General features: G+C 30.6%; 4 protein-coding genes across 7 annotated transcripts in view; 2 read left to right on the plus strand and 2 right to left on the minus strand.

Moving 5' to 3' along the window:
- Nucleotides 1–6,075, plus strand: part of Arc42 (Activator-recruited cofactor subunit 42) — a 39,804-nt gene extending 33,729 nt beyond the window's left edge. Inside the window, exons 1-7 of one of the 3 annotated variants that reach the window (XM_085657286.1) lie at nucleotides 2,461–2,576; nucleotides 2,835–2,926; nucleotides 3,008–3,110; nucleotides 3,293–3,960; nucleotides 4,028–4,251; nucleotides 4,343–5,035; nucleotides 5,937–6,075. In XM_085657286.1, the coding sequence (XP_085513412.1) occupies nucleotides 2,905–2,926; nucleotides 3,008–3,110; nucleotides 3,293–3,960; nucleotides 4,028–4,251; nucleotides 4,343–4,555 (1,230 nt within the window). In that variant the 5' untranslated portion in view covers nucleotides 2,461–2,576; nucleotides 2,835–2,904 and the 3' untranslated portion in view covers nucleotides 4,556–5,035; nucleotides 5,937–6,075. Of the gene's footprint in view, nucleotides 1–2,460; nucleotides 2,577–2,611; nucleotides 2,927–3,007; nucleotides 3,111–3,292; nucleotides 3,961–4,027; nucleotides 4,252–4,342; nucleotides 5,036–5,936 lie in introns of those variants that run through there. The other 2 variants (XM_035866494.2, XM_035866495.2) reach the window with 2 other exon arrangements.
- Nucleotides 15–1,797, minus strand: LOC118441725 (MAPK regulated corepressor interacting protein 2). Its single transcript, XM_035866508.2, has 4 exons — nucleotides 1,605–1,797; nucleotides 939–1,051; nucleotides 711–836; nucleotides 15–630 (listed from the first exon to the last, which is right to left on the minus strand). The coding sequence occupies exons 1-4, from the start codon at nucleotides 1,607–1,609 to the stop codon at nucleotides 554–556; spliced, it is 321 nt and encodes a 106-aa protein (XP_035722401.1). The 5' UTR covers nucleotides 1,610–1,797; the 3' UTR covers nucleotides 15–553.
- vib (phosphatidylinositol transfer protein vib) lies at nucleotides 5,037–9,263 on the minus strand. Its single transcript, XM_035886454.2, has 6 exons — nucleotides 8,768–9,263; nucleotides 8,313–8,343; nucleotides 7,625–7,888; nucleotides 7,421–7,498; nucleotides 6,935–7,315; nucleotides 5,037–6,858 (listed from the first exon to the last, which is right to left on the minus strand). The coding sequence occupies exons 1-6, from the start codon at nucleotides 8,782–8,784 to the stop codon at nucleotides 6,814–6,816; spliced, it is 816 nt and encodes a 271-aa protein (XP_035742347.1). The 5' UTR covers nucleotides 8,785–9,263; the 3' UTR covers nucleotides 5,037–6,813.
- Nucleotides 9,264–9,650: 387 nt separating this feature from the next.
- POSH (SH3 domain containing ring finger posh) lies at nucleotides 9,651–17,107 on the plus strand. Of its 2 annotated transcripts, XM_035866476.2 has the most exons (14): nucleotides 9,652–9,908; nucleotides 10,060–10,955; nucleotides 11,039–11,153; nucleotides 11,227–11,325; nucleotides 11,398–11,534; nucleotides 11,609–11,735; nucleotides 11,813–12,133; nucleotides 12,222–12,514; nucleotides 12,613–12,941; nucleotides 13,086–13,312; nucleotides 13,384–13,526; nucleotides 14,000–14,167; nucleotides 14,838–14,957; nucleotides 15,068–17,107. In XM_035866476.2, exons 2-14 carry the CDS (start codon nucleotides 10,498–10,500, stop codon nucleotides 15,249–15,251), a joined length of 2,721 nt encoding a protein of 906 aa, XP_035722369.1. In that variant the 5' UTR covers nucleotides 9,652–9,908; nucleotides 10,060–10,497; the 3' UTR covers nucleotides 15,252–17,107. The 2 variants fall into 2 exon arrangements, with proteins under 2 accessions (XP_035742344.1, XP_035722369.1); XM_035886451.2 differs by lacking the exon at nucleotides 14,000–14,167 and having other exon boundaries at nucleotides 9,651–10,955.
- Nucleotides 17,108–17,820: the final 713 nt, after the last annotated feature.

Below are 17,820 nucleotides of genomic sequence, written 5' to 3' on the forward strand. Positions count from 1 at the left end.
TTAATGTCAGAATAAACTAGTGCCTATACTTACATTTTTCTTTGAGAAATAAAATAAATAATTCGTCATGCATCAACATCTTCCTAATTACTACGTCTCTTGAATCTTACAAAGATAACGTACGCTAGAACTAGGAAAAGGTAAAAATTTCAATTTTATATAATACGTGTGTTTCTTAAACTGACGAAGTAAAAGATAACATTGCATTAAAATAAGATCAAAGGTGAGAGGAATGTTGTTTCATAGCATGTGCATAAAATAATGCTATTCTCCTTTCCTCTTTGTTTTCCCGTAATATTTACCTACCGCCATTCTCATTATCAAAAGTTTCACAAGTCGCTCAAACGGATACTTGTGTGTTCGTGTATATGTTCGTGTGTCTTTATGTGTGTCTATATTTGTGTACCATCGTTACTTCTTTCTTTTATATAATGTATACGATGCATTGTTCCTAGAGAAGACAAAAGTTATTTTTACAACTTTGAGATTATCTCTTCTGTTTCTTATGTCTGTTCGAAAATGTTCGATTATAGCCAACAAGTTCAGCCTGGCACTAGGAACTCGCATTTCTGGTAATACTTTGAACTACACGTTGTCCCCACCAGGCTTCAAGATCGAATGGCTCAAAATCTACAAGGAAAAAATAAAGATCAGTTTTTACGTTAAAACGTACAATTGTTCTTTGGAAAAAGAGACGAAAGATTATTTACCTTTAAGTTGGGGATTTGGCTCGCGCTCTTGGTAATATGTAACAGAAGTACCATTCCTGTAATTCGAAGAATTTAAGTGCGGTTGATTATAACACATGTCTAATTCTCTTGATACAGAATTCCAAGCTACAAATAGAAAACAAATAATTATTTTGTTTGTTTTGATAAGAATGAGAAAAAAAGAAAAAAAAAAGAAAGGAACATTGATAGATTATCTTAAGTGCATACAGTCACATATGTATTTGATTAGGTCGAAATGCTGAGCCAAAGTTTCAGTTTGATGCTTCACAGGCATAGAAGATGGCCTTTTTCCATTCATTGCTGTTATTTGTGATCTTCCGCTAAAAACAACGAAAAAAAATATTTATGATCAAATTCTGCTGATAGTAATGTAATAATAAAATAATCATATCTCTTTTGTTAATATGTACATCGTATGATCTTGTATGGAAAAGAAAAAAAAGAAAAAAAAAAAAAAAAAAAAAAAAAATTATCGTCTGTCATTTTAATTAAATTTATTGAATATCAATGGAAAAATAAGAGTCGAAAGAAAACACTTGTGTCTACCGTAGAAAGAATCAACGATAAACATGAAACGTCATTCAAAAAAATATGGCGTCTCTATATGACAGCTAACGTACCGCCTTTATCTCTTCCCGCCTCTCCCTCATTTTCAGCAACATAATATACTATCGCACATTTGCCACAAGTCCGTATATTTTGACGTATATATCGTTAAATTGTATTGGCACATCGCCTGATACAACCGACATAATAATGTCGTGCCAAGCGTGATCGCAAAATTTTTAACGAAATTCAGAAGAGGAGAGAAAAAAAGCGGCGTGTAAAAGAAGTTCGAACAAGAAGCCAGTGGCTTTTGGGAAGTTTACTCACCTCATTTTTACACTATCACGAATACCTTCCTATGATAAACAATCGGAATCGTTCAACGAAACCGAACTAAACTTTTAATGTTCTTCCCTTAGAAAAGTTTCTATTGCAGAACGATCTTGAAGATTTTCGTTTACTAAAAGAACAAAGTCACTGACATCGCACTTCTTTCACGCGAGATCCAACAAGCTCCTTCCTAAAGGGGGCTGTCAACAATCATCGTGTCACGATCCAACGAGACTAGCATAGAGAGGAAACTCACTGACGAAAATGATCTCGAGAGAGGCGTTGACCTGAATAAATCTATTTTTATTCTTCTATTTTACACACAATCCTAGAACACTCAACTTTTCTCTCATTCTAAATGTAAACACAAATAATAGATTTTACACGATATCAAATTAATTAATTTCCTTTTATTTTTATTATATTTTTTCTGTTTTATTTCTTTTTTTTTTTTTCTTTTTTTTTTTTTTTCTTTTTTTTCCCCCATTCAATTCACATCGATCTATCGTACAAGATCGCGCCAAATTTGATTTTTGGTTCAACACACACACATACTTTTTATATACATACGATGTTTTCATCGTAATTATTGAAATGATAATGTGAATATAATATCTTTTTTTTAAATAAACATTCGAATTACAATAATAAAAAGTATATTAGATGAAAATTTCTTGCAAATATCCAATATTTGTATAATACTTGTAATAATATGCTTATATACTTATATGCTTATACCTTACTTCTATAATATTCTAAATATACTTATTCCATTTAAGCCAACGTCGACGTCATATTTTAATGACGACTAATTGAATGACTATACACGTGTTAAACTAGTTTATAGTTAGTGGCATGAATTATATATTGAATATTGTGCCATGTAAAAATAAAAAGAAAAGAAAAAAGAAAAGAAATAAAAATCAATTCACTAATAATAATTGTTCGGCGAGTTGGACTTTCAACTCGGATACGCATAAGAAAGGAAAAACGAATAAATAACGTTAAACGAACCACGCGAGTGTTCTTACGTAGTCATCTTATTTTAATTTAATTTTAAATAACGATATCGTACGCTTCATTTGTGTCAATGAAACCGATATTTTCAAATAATTAACTTTCAAATAATTAATTCTATTGCATTTATATCATCCCTATTATTTCTATGTAAATATATTTTTACATTAACTGACATTTTGACATTGACATAAACTTGTATTATTTCTAGAAATCCTATTAATTATTATAATTGTGCGAATTACTTTATTAAATTTACATATTAATAAATACTCACAAAATGCAAAATTTGAGGTTAATTGGTGAGCTTTGATAATAATTATGATATAAACAATCTGATAATCAAATCACATAGACTTTTTACCATCGTTTTCTCCCTTCAGGAAAATGCTGCAATGTTTTTCAAACATATTATTCGACTGCACGAAGCATCGCTTCAATTTCTTCCTTACCTGAGACACATCAGATGTTATATAAAACTTGCAGGTTATCATTATTTGTTTCTAATTATCATTTAATGTTTACGAAAGTTAACAAGTAATATTTACATTTATCATGATAAATAATCATACAGTAATACATTTATTATAAAATTGCATGTAAACTAATTAAAAAGATATTTGATTGAAAGAATATTTATATATTCTTGTTGACATTCCTATTTATAGAGACTTTGCAGAAGGTGAACTGAAACCCATTGCAGTAAAATTAGATAAAGAACATCTTTATCCAAAAGAACAAATTAAAAAAATGGGCGAGCTTGGTCTCATGAGTATCGCAATTCCTGAAAACTTAGGTGGAACTGGCTTAGATTATTTGGCATATGCAATTGCCATGGAAGAAATATCTAGAGGTTGCGCCAGTACAGGAGTAATAATGAGTGTACATAATTCATTGTATCTTGGACCTATAGAAAAGTTTGGTACACCGGAGCAAAAAGAAAAATATATTAGAACATTTTTAGATGGACAAAAAGTTGGTTGCTTTGCTCTGAGCGAACCTGGTAATGGATCGGATGCAGGTGCTGCTTCTACCACTGCAGTGAAAAATGGAAATAAATATGAGATCAATGGAACTAAATCATGGATAACGAATGGATATGAAGCAGAAGCAATTATTTTATTTGCTACCACAGATAAATCAAAGAAACACAAAGGAATAAGTAGTTTTATAGTGGATAAACCCATAAGTGGTTTATCCCTAGGTAAAAAAGAAAATAAGTTGGGTATAAGAGGTAGCAGTACTTGTTCTTTGATATTTGAAGATTGCAAGATACCAGAAGAAAATATTTTAGGAGAACCAGGAATGGGTTTTAAAATTGCAATGATGACATTAGGTCTGTATATCTACATTTTAGTTTATCCAACGTTAAATGTTCTCATGAATTTACATATACTTTTCAGATTCTGGAAGAATAGGTATTGCCTGCCAAGCCCTTGGAATAGCCCAAGCATCTCTCGATTGTGCTGTGGAATATGCAGCAAAGAGAGAAGCATTTGGAAGTCCCATTGCAAAATTACAAACCATTCAACAAAAATTGGCAGATATGGCTTTAAAATTGGAAAGCTCCAGATTATTAACATGGAGAGCTGCACACCTTAAAGATATTGGTAAATCATATACGAAGGTATATATCATTTCTTTCCGTAAATGATAAAGCTATATTAGAGTTATATAAAAAAAGAAATTATAAAATAGTAAGATATTATTATATACAGGAAGCTGCTATGGCAAAACTATCGGCATCTGAAGCTGCTACTTTCTGTGCACATCAGTGTATACAAATATTGGGTGGTATGGGTTATGTAACTGATATGCCAGCAGAACGATATTATAGAGACGCGCGCATTACAGAAATATATGAAGGAACCTCAGAAATACAAAAATTGGTTATAGCTGGAAATCTTATAAAAGAATATAATTTCAGTTAAATTGTAATTTGTACGCACAAGCTATATATTTTTATATATTTTTTATATGGCATACTTTGATATATAAGAAAAGAAACAATACATGTTCCACATACCATGCCTTCTACTTTTATTCGCTTTTGACTATGTAAATATTTGACACAAATATACATGCATATATGTATGTGTACTAATGCACAGCATACATTTACACATATATACTGGTATTTTACTGGTTAACTCTTGGCAACATTATAGAAATTTCTATTAACGATTTCTATTCTGCTTGCCGTAAGGAACACCTAATGCTTACCTACATATTAAGTAATGGATGTTATAATACAGGTAGTACATATTACGCACAGTATAGTTCAATTCCACAAAAATAATCTATTATATTAGTGGAATTCAATGGAGAAACTATAGGTTTGAAACATACAGTGAAAGTTTCAATAGAGCAGCATAAACCTCATTTCTTGGCAATCAATATTATAGCGAAAGGTAAATTAATTATTTGTTTATTCAACTATTAGCGCATATAATATTTATAACAATTTTATGTATACCGATTTTTATTATAGATGTAGATATATATATATATATATACATATATATATATATATGCACACACAACTGTTCCTTCTTTAAACTATTATTGTAAATAAACTCAAATTTCAAAGTCTATCTTACACATTAGCCTAAGTTTGAAACTGTATATTTAGTTTGTGCAAATGACACCTCATACTATTTTCCTTACTTAATTGCTGCAGTTTTCATCAATACTTTCACTATGCACAAACTATTCTCAGAGTGCGCATATAGAACTTGTTTTGAAGAAATTTATATAATTTTATAGAGATCCATTGGAATGCAAAAGAAACATTTTAATTTGAATTTCATTATTTGTTTTGCTTATTATTTGTTTTGCTTATATACAATAGAGAATTTTTTTCCTTTCCTCTCTCTCTCTCTTTTTTCTCTCTCTCCCTCCCTCTCTCTCTCTCTCTCTCTCTCTCTCTCCCTCCCTCCCTCTCTCTCTCTCTCTCTCTCTCTCTCTCTCTCTCTCCCTCTCTCTCTCTCTCTCTCTCTCTCTCTCTCTCTCTCTCTCTCTCTCTCTCTCTCTCTCTCTCTCTCTCTCTCTCTCTCTCTCTCTCTCTCTCTCTCTCTCTCTCTCTCTCTCTCTCTCTCTCTCTCTCTCTCTCTCTCTCTCTCTCTCTCTCTCTCTCTCTCTCTCTCTCTCTCTCTCTCTCTGTCATAAATATTGAAACGGAGAGTAATAACCTCTCGATGTGTGTCATATTAATATTTTCAATTTCTTATTGTTTTGCATAAAATATATACATCCCACAATTCCATACAATGAATTACTTATGTCAGTTTATTGTATTCAAATTTGTTTCAGAAATCTATCAATTTGGTCCTAAATAAAGAATGTGGGACAACTTTGCTTTTCAATGGAAAGCATAATGCACGAGCCTCACTTTTTGTAACCTACCATATCTATTATAACATTGGTATACATTCTGAGAAATATATTATTAGTGAAATTCGTATTGTGATTCTAACAAAATAGATTTCTTTAATTTCCTGATTATAATACATTGTGCAGGCCTTGAGGAATGCTGGAGAACATCATCACAATATGCCAGTAAGCTTGAGAATACAAGAGCAAAAGTCTATCTCATCTACCCAATTTAATTATATAAATACATAAATCATATTCACCGTGATAAGATCTAAATCATTATCTTTTTTTTCTTTTTTTATTTCTTTTTTTATCCCTTTTAAACATCTGCCTATAAATTAAATTCACATCTAATCACATTTACCCTTGTATGTACTTTGTATCAAGCAATTTCAATTGCTTGTTGACAAATTTCATTATATATTATTATCGAACTACTAAATTATTAATCATTACTGTTTTTTATCTATATTGGTTTTAAACAAACCAAATTCTCTTTTTTTCACAGTTTATGCATTACTTAAATAGGACCGATTTATATCAGTTCTCCATGTTAACAGTTATATTCTAATGACAATCTTTGACTGTAGGTACATTTATCTAAAATGGTTGTAAATGTAAATAAATTAAAATTGTAAGTAATTGTAATAGACACTAAATCTAGACATATAAGTTCTGGAAAATGTCCCGATCCTGCAGGATCGCCTATGGCAGGGTTTGTCTGGGTATACATCCATAGGTATGCGCATGTATCTATGTATGACATGTATAAGGAAATTGATTTAAACCATTTATGACAGAGGCATTTGAAGCCTCAATCATCAGCTTGCATTCCACGTACTTCACCTTGATGTCTTTGCTGTAAAAAAAAAAAAATCATTGATATAATGTGGGTATTCATTATTATGCGATTTACAAAAGAGACAACTCTTTACCCTGTCTAATTCTTCTTTAGTATTATCTTCAATAGCTCTGATATCCTCCATTGTCAATCCATACCAACGGTCTATCCAGCAGAAAACTTGTCTATGAAAATTTGTGAATAGACGTCTCTCTGCCTTTTGAATAAAACTTTCAACGCGTGTTTGCAACCCAAACCACTTAAATTCACAAGTAACTAGCTTATAACATGTCATCACAGGTTGAATATTGTTCATCCAATCTTTGCCTACAAGAGGACCTCGTCCTGTTTTCTGTGATTTAAACTTTGTTGGATCTTCATCTTCTTTATAATCAGCAGTTGCAATAGAATCATTTGCAATATCTATATGTATTACTTCTCTTATTTTAAGCTTATCAGAAGGTAATTCATGAACCTGCCAATTATATATATATATATTTATATATATATATATATATATAAACAGTAAATAATGCATAAAGAATATTACTATTGTGTGATCATAGTACTTAGTACTTACATTATGCTGATTTCCACAGTCTCCAATATGAAAAGATTCTATCATAATTATAAAGTTATCCTTCATATAACCCGGATTCTGCGAAAGAAATTGATATAAAGTAAAATAAAATTTCCGTAAAATAAAAAAGTATTTTCTTATATCATACACACACACACACACAAACACAAATACATATAGATGTATATAAATATATATATTTACAGTTATAATAGTTTTGCAATATGGATATGCATTCCAAGCTTCTTCATGAATTTCCAAAGAATTCTTTGGAAGTAAGATACGAATAAAAGCAGGCACTTTACTGGCTAAATGATAAATCTTATATGTATATTGACCCGCAGAATATTTTCCACCGAGAAGAGGATAATCCTTAAAGGGTTCATTTTTTAGAACCTCTATACCTTCTCCTCCGCCCGTATTATTTTTACTTGCTTCTGCCACGGAATACAATTGAGCAACTTGGTACTGTTGAAAATGAAAAAAGTTAAAATAATATTAATATAAATTTTCATTATTACAATGGATAGAAAAATCAATAAAACCTAGAAATTAAATAAAGTTGATAGAAGTTATGTAAAATTTAATTATTGTTTAAAATTAGATTATGCAATTGAAAGAATTTTTATTAAAGCAATGATGTATCTTTTTTTCGTTTTCTTTTTCTTTTTGTCCCCCACTAGAACTCTATCCTTTCAACTACATATTATTAATTAATTATAGTTTTCTTAATAGACGGACCAAACTACATAATTAAATTTAACAAATAAAATATGCCAGTAATGTTTAAGAGATAATAATTAGATGAATTGCAACTGAAGATAACTGCAGAGTATTATTATAGAAGAACATCTCAATTATAATTACAGCTTATAGTGATTTAAATACATACTTCTTCCACGGTCAAAGGTAGAGTGACACGGCTGAAACAAAACCGTAATAAATTGTGTTATTAGTATGTTAAAAAGTGGGAAAATAACAAAATTTAAGGAATTGGCCTTGAGACCAAAGATCTTTCTTCATCGAATAGAAGCATATACATAAGTGCAAATACGTACGATTAAGTAGAAAATTTTGTCCGAACAGCAAGTCCGTAACAGATCAATATTATCAGAAATTTTGAATATGAGATTAGATAATAAAACTAAGATATTTATCTCTTTTCATAGAAAAGTTTCCCTTAAGAGGCCGTAAAGGGTGAAGATGTCTCTTCTCCCCTCCATTATCACACACCGTTAAAGATCGGTAACCATATCCGAAACTTTAGTTTCAAATTTAGGCTTTACAATTACACATCGCGCTCATATATAAATTCTAATGCAATAGAATAAAAAATGGTCGACTTACAATTCCTTGATGAGCATCTTAATTAGTTGTGCATGTGGTACGTATTAATTTCGTTTAATAGAAATCCACTACCCTTACTTCGGTAAAATCACTCGCGTTATCTTACCACTCGTAATCATAGACATGCACGACAAGAGCAGACTTCCCAAGCAACTGACACACTCCACCACTCTACGAACTGTACGATGCCACGGCCACGGGAACCAGGGAGCACATATACTTGCGCACACGTGTACATCAATTTCCCCTACCACTTATTATCCTTACTTCCTCTCTCTTTATATGTCTCTCTTTTTTCCTCTTTTGCCTATGACGTCATTCTAGCCCACATACGAAAACCGCATGCGTGAATACGAATACTATATATGGACACATTACTTTTTATTATTTTTCTATTAGATACATTTCAAAAATCAAGAAGTAACTTAATATATGGTCTGCAAGTTAATCGTATGAAATATCAGTAAATCAACGAGTCGCGTATTAAATGCGTTAGGATTTCACATTTAAGGATACTAACCAATCGAACTATTTGTATTCTGCGTCATATCCGTTTAAACTCTGTTATCTCTCTCTCTCTCTCTCTCTCTCTCTCTATCTCCCCCCTCTCTCACCCGCGCTCTCTCTCTCTCCCTCGCCCCTATTTATCTATCTATCCATCTACCTTTCTCTTTCTCTTTTCAGTGTCTATCAGAAACTTACATATCATGCAGTAGCGCGAATAGTTCGTGATTTTTTTGCAAAAGTTGATTAAAATGAGTGCCAATCAAAGGCCACCTTTAGACGATACGTTTACCGATTGGTACATTTCAAATGGCACCGTTGATTATAACTAGTTTCCAAGAATACTTTTATTTCATGTAAACTGCAACATCTATTAGTGATTTTCATTTTTACATACATGTGTCAAGGAACTATTTAAAGAGTTATCTGATTATTTTAAAAATGACAGACATCTTATACAAAAAGTTACTAATTCTAGACATTTTGGTATGATGATAATCGTATAGCTGTTCAAAGTTGTCCAATTAACAAGTTGGTTGAATAATGATAAACAGAGGCACAGGCATTTCTGAATAACGTGCGTTCAAAGACAAGCAAGCATCTTCAATGCTGCACCCAGCTACATCTCCGCGTATTTGTAAGTGGCCGTTAAGAAAAAAAAAAAGGAAAGCAACCAAAAATGAAGAATTATGATTTATTCTTAAGCTTCGCAAAATTGCTATCATTTTCGTGATTGTCGCGCATAAAATAATACTTTCTCATTGGTATGTATTATAAAATTTTTACAGTGTATTGTAATCGAAAAGTGCGATTGATCGATGCACTGTGCGCAACGATGTGCGACAATATTCGTAATGAAAGCAGCAGTTGAGTGACAGTACGTTAAGGAAACGCGAGTAAGATCATATTGTTTCTATTTCCTTGTTATATAAATTCGATGGCAATTGAAAAAATATAAAGAGATATCTGAAACTGCTTTGAATAATTCTTGAACGACGACATCCGGTTCGTAAACTTTGCATACTTTTCGGCACGGTATAGTGTGCAGTGCCATTCCGATGAAGACAGAACGGACGAAGTGAAGGAATTTTTGTCAATACGAGGGAGACGAATCATGGTAAGATTTAAAAGAGAGACTGTGCAAACTGAGAGGACGGATGCACATACAAGCCGGAAAAATTAAAAGGGCCAAAATAAACACACATTTTATTAAATAATAATACAAAATGGATGAGTGTATGCTAAATGATTTATTGGAATGTTCAGTGTGCTTAGAACGATTGGATACTTCTAGTAAAGTATTGCCTTGTCAGCACACTTTTTGTAAAAAATGTTTAGAAGAAATTGTGAGTACGCACAGAGAACTACGATGCCCTGAGTGCAGAGTACTGGTCGATGTTAAAGTCGATGACTTGCCACCAAATGTATTACTTATGCGTATTCTGGAAGGAATGCGCAATGCTGCACCTAAGAATGTAAAAACTGTTTCTCGCAATAATCCAGGCCCACAGCGGCTATTTGGTGGTCATCAAGTTGCTCCAGCTCCTATTGTAACCACGAATATTACATCTGTTACGCACACTACCGAAGTAGTACGTCATGCTAATGCAGCAGCTAAGCAGGTACACTTACACAATCAGGCATATGGCCGGGCCATATATGATTATGTGTCTAAAGTACCTGGGTAAATATTATAAAATTTATGATAAAATAAGATTTCTACATTGTATCGTCCCATACAGTTTACTGATATATTTTTCCTTTTAGTGATTTAAGTTTTAAGAAAGGTGACATTGTTGTTCTTCGTAAAAAAATCGATAATAATTGGTATTTTGGAGAGTGCGGTACTAGTCATGGCGTTTTTCCATTATCCTATGTTCAGGTATTGAAAAGTTCAAAATAAAATGAAATACAATTTCATTTTTATTGAACCTTTAATCGATAATATATTCCAGGTGATGACTCCACTGCCACCACATGTACCACAATGTAAAGCTTTATATGACTTTAGAATGACCACTGACGATGAAGATGGTTGTCTTACTTTTAATAAGGTACATATAGAGATAGAGCCATTGATCTATCTTATAAAAATGTACTATAACATATTTATTAATTATTTCTAGGGAGAAGTTATTAGCGTTATTAGAAGGGTAGATGAAAATTGGGCAGAAGGAAAACTTTTAGATAGAATAGGCATTTTTCCATTAGCCTTTGTAGAACTTAATAGCGTTGCTAGAGCTTTAATGAAGTTGTCAACAAAGTAAGTACTATCATCTTTAATAACATATATACGTATACCAAATAGATACTTATAATAGTATTGTCTGTGCATAGTGTACAACCAGGACCTTCGCGAATAGCACCACCTACTCCTACCAATGAAGAAACTACTCCTTTAATACCAACTGATCACTCGCGCAACATTCAAACAACGAGCCAACCTCATTCGCAGTTAACACAGGTATATGATAAACTTTTTGTTAGACCAAAAAGAAAATTAACATTCTTCTTAAAATTTGCCTAATATTTTGTTTTTAGACTACAACATTACCAGTATCAGATTCTAGTTCAACTGTATCTTCTGGAGGTAGTTCTACTACAACTACTCCAAACACACCTAATAGTTCGAGTACTTCCAGCAGTTCTAGTACTGCTCCTAGTAGTCCTAGTAGTCCTGCTACTTCTCCTTCAGCAGTTGGAAATAGACACAATGTCAAGCGTCATAGTTTTACTGCTATGAATACTGGACATCATGCACATTCCCATCATCGACATAGTGCTGAAATACTTAGTCCAGCTATAGACAGTGGCCTTAACAGTGGAAACAATAGTTCTGCCAATGAATCCTCATCTTTACAAGTAAAATATCTTTTTTTATGAGAACTCAACAGTCTCTTTATTTGGAAGAAAACTTTGATAATAGATATACAATGTTAATTTTTATCAGGCATTAGGTAATAGTACAGATCAGAGCTTTCGGCATAGACGAAGTGGTAGCAGTGATCTAGTCCTTGCTCAATCATCACAAAATTTACCCAGTAACTCTAATAATGGTAGTCATTTACCAGCTGCTTATGTAGCTTTGTATCCGTATAAACCACAAAAAGCAGATGAGCTTGAGTTGAGGAAAGGAGGTATTTATATGGTAACAGAACGTTGTCAAGATGGTTGGTTCAAAGGAACATCCAATCGTACACAAAAATGTGGAGTTTTCCCTGGAAATTATGTTGCTCCAGCAAAGTAAGTACTTTTTCAAATTACACATATAAAATTAAAATAAGTAATTAAAATTATTTACATTTTATTATTATTTATATATATACATATATACTATGCAGATGCCAACGTGGCTTATGCAGAGGTACATCAAATGCTACGCAACATCAGAATTCTTCATTGACAACTGGTCAGGGCAATAATGAATCGCGATTAACTGTTACTTATACTAAAAACAAAGGGCCTGCACCCCAACCTTACAATATAAGAACATTGCCACCGCCTGCATTGCCACCTCGTGCTATTAATCCAGTTCCGCCTGTATCGTCTTCGCGACTCAATCAAAGCCAAGGCATAACTCAAGAGGATAGTCCTCCCAGACACAATGAACAAACCTCTGTTATAACGCCGCTAGGTCGTAGTCATAGTGCAGTGATGACTTCAAATTTACGTATGTATTTTTATTTATTGTTCTATATATGTGTGTATATATATATATATATATATATATATATACAACAATAGAAATATATATATATATATATATATATATATATATATTTCTAAATTTATAAGAAAAATTGTATGATTATAGCTTCTCCAGGTAAACAAGTATTATTACAACCTGCTTTAACAACATCAACAACAGCTGCTATTGGCAGTATTACCAATAACAACAGTACAGCCATAAATGCTACTGCTACTGCTGCTATTTCTACTATACCCGACAGAAGCAAAAGCCCAAATAATACTTTACATACAGCAAGTGTCTCTGCTCCTACTTCAAGTACGTCTGTAACTTCAAATAAAACTGGTGAAAAGGTAATCTTCCTATAATATTAAATTATTATTGATTATACCATCGAAATATACATTTTTTTTTCAAATTTCAGTCAAAGGAAAAAAAAGACAAATGTGTTTCTTTGATGCGTCGTCTAACTAACATAAAAAAATCTAAATCACCTCCACCAGCTACTTATTCAATGGATAATCCTGTATTTGAGGATGGTAATGCCATGAATCCAATGCATGTTAGGTAAGCTTTTATGTATACTTTCTATAATCTAAAGCTTTGTGCTTGTATATGTTATATGGTTCAGTTTTTTATTATTCACAAAAAAAGAGTAATTTTAAGTATACTTAGTCTGCATGTTTCTCTATGCATTTTTTTAATTTTATTGATAATACCTTTGTGCACGTACAATTGTGAATGTACTCATCTTTAAGTCAAATAAATACTATCTATATGTGTGCTCGTATTGTTTCAGCAGAATTCATTAACAATTTTTTACATTAGTTTAGCACTACACATGAAATTACATTTTGTATCATAATTTCATAATGAATAGGGATTTTATTGTTCCAGTGATACACACTTCATTAATATACATTTAATAAAGAAATAAATTTTTATTTTATTAGTTTGAGACAATAAGAATAAATGATATTTTGCACGCATTGATATGTTTCTAATATATCTGTGGGGTGGGGGGTTGTATTAAAAATTAGATCGGGATCTTGTCCAAGTCAGTTGCTACAGGTGGCACCCACACAGGAATTAAATGCTTCGAACAGTGTTCATCGCATGTGTCCAGGCTCTGTGCAAGGGCACGTCACGTCCTCACAGAGACTAAAGTTCAAGGAGAGACCCTCTTTACAGGTCTCAGTTTTCGAGAGGTTAGTCGTTGTAAAGTAATTCTAAATAGAAACTTCAAAATACAAATTTCGATGCGACTTTCATTAAATTATATTTATGTTTATTTATAATATGCATAAAATTATAAAATAGTTTTAAAAAGCTGTTATAATAAAGATAAAGTTTAAAGTAAATATTAGCTTATAATGACTTTCTAAATACATACAGAAAATAAATTTCTATATATGCTTTTTTTATAATATATAAATAAATAAAAAAAAATACAATGTAGCTGTCACATAAGCTGTACATGCTTTTGGCAGTTTTGCATTATAATATGATCATGAGCTCATGATGTTGACCTTATTACTATGTGTGCTAATTGTGTAATTCAGTCAGGTAAGTGTTTTATAAATGCACTCAAGAAGATAATATGCACTAAGTATTTTTACTTATGTTTTTGTTAGTAGTATTTCATGAAAATGACAAGTTTAGTATTGTTACATGTAATAGAATGAATTAAAATATTTATTTACATTATCAATATATTCTTTTATTTTATTACTTGTTCTTTTCGACAATGCTAGACTATTTGTTGTATTATAGTCATTTGTTCTCGTTGAATCTCATCTCGTGAATGTGTCAATTTCTCTGGAATTTTCGAGCTTATATCTCTTAATTCTGTGCTTTATATAACATTATTTTTAATAGATCGAGCGATACAAGCGGAGTAGTAATGCCTACAACCGTTGCTGGTAATCATCATCGTAAAAGTAATTCTTTGGATACTGGTATAGGTAAACAAGTGAAACAACAACCTTCGCGTGAACGGTGAGAACAATATCTTTTATTATATTTGTCAATGTCCTATTGTATTTAACTCTGTTATTTATTATATTATGATAATTAATCAAAGCTGCTCAATAATTTTGTTTACACAGTGAACGAGTATATAGATTTCGTTGCATAGTTCCATATCCACCTAATAGTGAATTTGAATTAGAACTACGAGTAGGTGATATAATTTATGTACATAAAAAACGTGATGATGGATGGTATAAAGGGACGCAGCAACGTACCGGACGCACTGGTCTTTTTCCCGCAAGTTTTGTGGAAGCTTTCTGAGAACCAGCTCAAGGTCGACTAGTACTAGAAACATGTATATAATTAGCGTAGGATAATATAGTTAAAAGATACTAAGTCATGACAAAAGTAAAAATTCATAAATAATTTCTTCATGAATTGTCAATATTCAAGAACTGTCAATATTGCATAACAAACTAATGCTCCAATTAAAATGTGCATGATCATAAAGGAATACCGTATTACACGTATAAAATGTGCTTACAGTTTATATACTATTTATATCAGAGAGGAGACAATGTAATGTACATAAATATGCTGATACATTGAACTTATACTGCCATTGATAATATAGTAAGTACAAGGATGACTAGGTAATAATACACGTTTTGTGCAATGTTTATACTGCCACTTAAAAGTGACTGTTGTAAAAGAATATTTTTTGCTAATGTTGTTTTAATGCTTTTTGTTTCATTAATTCAATACGCTGCCATTGTAAATAATGTGTATAAATATTATATACATATATATTCGAATGAGTACGGGTATATATAACATATACATTTTATCAGTACATAAAAGTAGCAATAGCATTAATTAAAAATCATTGTTTGAAAGTTTGAATTTATCTTAACAATTCGTCATATTTACATATCATCAATAATCTCATTGATATTTTTTACATTCTGAATAATACTTGTTTTTTTCTTTTATTAACAGTATTATTAAGTCAATTCAGGGTGGTACAGAAGTGACAATTTCAAAATAATGTTACTGTATCCCATATAATGTTTTCTGCTAATATATATTTATATTTATATTTAAATTTATATAATACAAAAATTACTCATGCTCTGCTAATTATTTCAAAAGTTTATAGTACACCATTTTTTGGTATAAATTTATGATCTCTTTTATAGATCTTCATGTACCAAATACATATATATGTATGTATCTGTTATATATGAATCAGTTTAATCTTCAAAATATGATAACATTAGAGAATATATACGTTTGATAATATATAAAATTGAAGATAATGTAAATAATAAAATTGTCCACGTAGTACACAAAATGATTGCATAAGGTATACCGCAAAATGAATGCTTAAGATATCTCGATCGATTAGCATACACAGCTTTATAATACATTCATTACTTTCTTAGATAAAATAATCATGAATAAAAATCTGAAATCTTAAGTATATTTATATTCAGAAGAACTACTTGTGTTCAAATGTATCATTCTAAACTTAATCACTTTGATTAGCATTGGAGGAAAATGCTAGGCTGTACTATAATTACAAACAATAATATCCTTTATTCTTATTGAGCGCATATATATATATATATATATATATATATATATATATATATATATTTGTGTAGAAAAAATGGTAGAATTTTGTAATAGCGGACTACTTCTCATATAACAGTTCTTCAACTAAATAATAAAATATTTAAAATTATATTATGCAGTATATTTATAGGTGAGTATTTTATATGAAATCAAATAATATTATTAGAGGCAACGTAAAAAGAGAGAGATACATCAATTAAATATACTACAAATTAGATAACTTATGATATCTAATCCAACATTTACTTATCAACAGTTAAATATTCATGCTACAAAGTTCAACATTTAATACAGCAATAATATGGGTTATCATATCTAATAGCACCAAATTTATATAACTTCATTATACTGTAAATTTATCCTCTAATGCTATATCAATGAGTTAATATAATCATCTATATACTCGATATACAAGGCACCAATATAAATAAAACTAATGCGAACGTATATAGGAATATAATTACTGTAAATATAAAATATATAAAATTCCATGATATATATTGCAATAAGATATCGTAATTTTAGGATATTTTTTAATATGTTTTCTTTTTTTATTAATTTATTAAATCACGAAGCAACGCTCCATGATATTTGTTATAAAGAAAAATTGAATCGACTGCACGTAGTTTATAGTTGGTGCAATTTGTTAAATACTTTATTATCGATTTAATAATATTTCGTACGTAAAAGGAAAAATAATATTTAAATTGAATTTTGGAGCTGTATAAAAATTGTAATTTTAATATATATATATATATGTTAAATTTATTTAAGTTATAATAATTTACAATATTTCTTCAGGACTGCAAATGGGACACATTAATTAATTATTCGATAATAATAAATCAATACGGAATATTTCTGTCATTAGTATATAATAATCGATAAAATTTATCTTGATGTTGTGTCCACAGTATCTACAATTATACGAATATTTAAATGATATTTAAATAATCGATATATAAGAGTTGTAATAAAACAATGAATGCCTGTCACCAATTTTTATGTATATATATACATATATATATATATATAAATATATATATATATGTATATGTATATATATGTTTTTCATTTACTTCATGTTATTTAAAAAAAATAGCACATCTTAATGTATACTAAAAATATAGTATTCCTAAAATAGAAATAAAAAGCCAAGACGAATGATGCATTGCATTTTAGCTCATTCATGCGGCCTACGGATGATTACGTTCGATATGAAACGCAACTAGACAGATAGTACAGTTTGAAA

Source organism: Vespa mandarinia, chromosome 5 (assembly GCF_050613455.1).
Source record: "Vespa mandarinia isolate Hongniang chromosome 5, ASM5061345v1, whole genome shotgun sequence".
Taxonomy (NCBI): domain Eukaryota; kingdom Metazoa; phylum Arthropoda; class Insecta; order Hymenoptera; family Vespidae; genus Vespa; species Vespa mandarinia.

What these genes read in the sequence shown, in the direction of transcription:
- POSH (XM_035866476.2), top strand. Translation starts at nt 10,498, where the DNA reads ATGGATGAGTGTATGCTAAATGATTTATTGGAATGTTCAGTGTGCTTA. An exon ending in TATGTGTCTAAAGTACCTGG is followed by an intron (nt 10,956 to 11,038) that starts GTAAATATTATA and finishes TTTTCCTTTTAG; the next exon opens with TGATTTAAGTTTTAAGAAAG. An exon ending in AATTATGTTGCTCCAGCAAA is followed by an intron (nt 12,515 to 12,612) that starts GTAAGTACTTTT and finishes TATACTATGCAG; the next exon opens with ATGCCAACGTGGCTTATGCA.
- vib (XM_035886454.2), bottom strand. An exon ending in TACCTTTGACCGTGGAAGAA is followed by an intron (nt 7,889 to 8,312) that starts GTATGTATTTAA and finishes CATTTTCAACAG; the next exon opens with TACCAAGTTGCTCAATTGTA. An exon ending in CTAAAGAAGAATTAGACAGG is followed by an intron (nt 6,859 to 6,934) that starts GTAAAGAGTTGT and finishes TTTTTTTTACAG; the next exon opens with CAAAGACATCAAGGTGAAGT.
- LOC118441725 (XM_035866508.2), bottom strand. An exon ending in AATCAAATACATATGTGACT is followed by an intron (nt 837 to 938) that starts GTATGCACTTAA and finishes TTCTATTTGTAG; the next exon opens with CTTGGAATTCTGTATCAAGA. An exon ending in GCCAAATCCCCAACTTAAAG is followed by an intron (nt 631 to 710) that starts GTAAATAATCTT and finishes TTTTCCTTGTAG; the next exon opens with ATTTTGAGCCATTCGATCTT.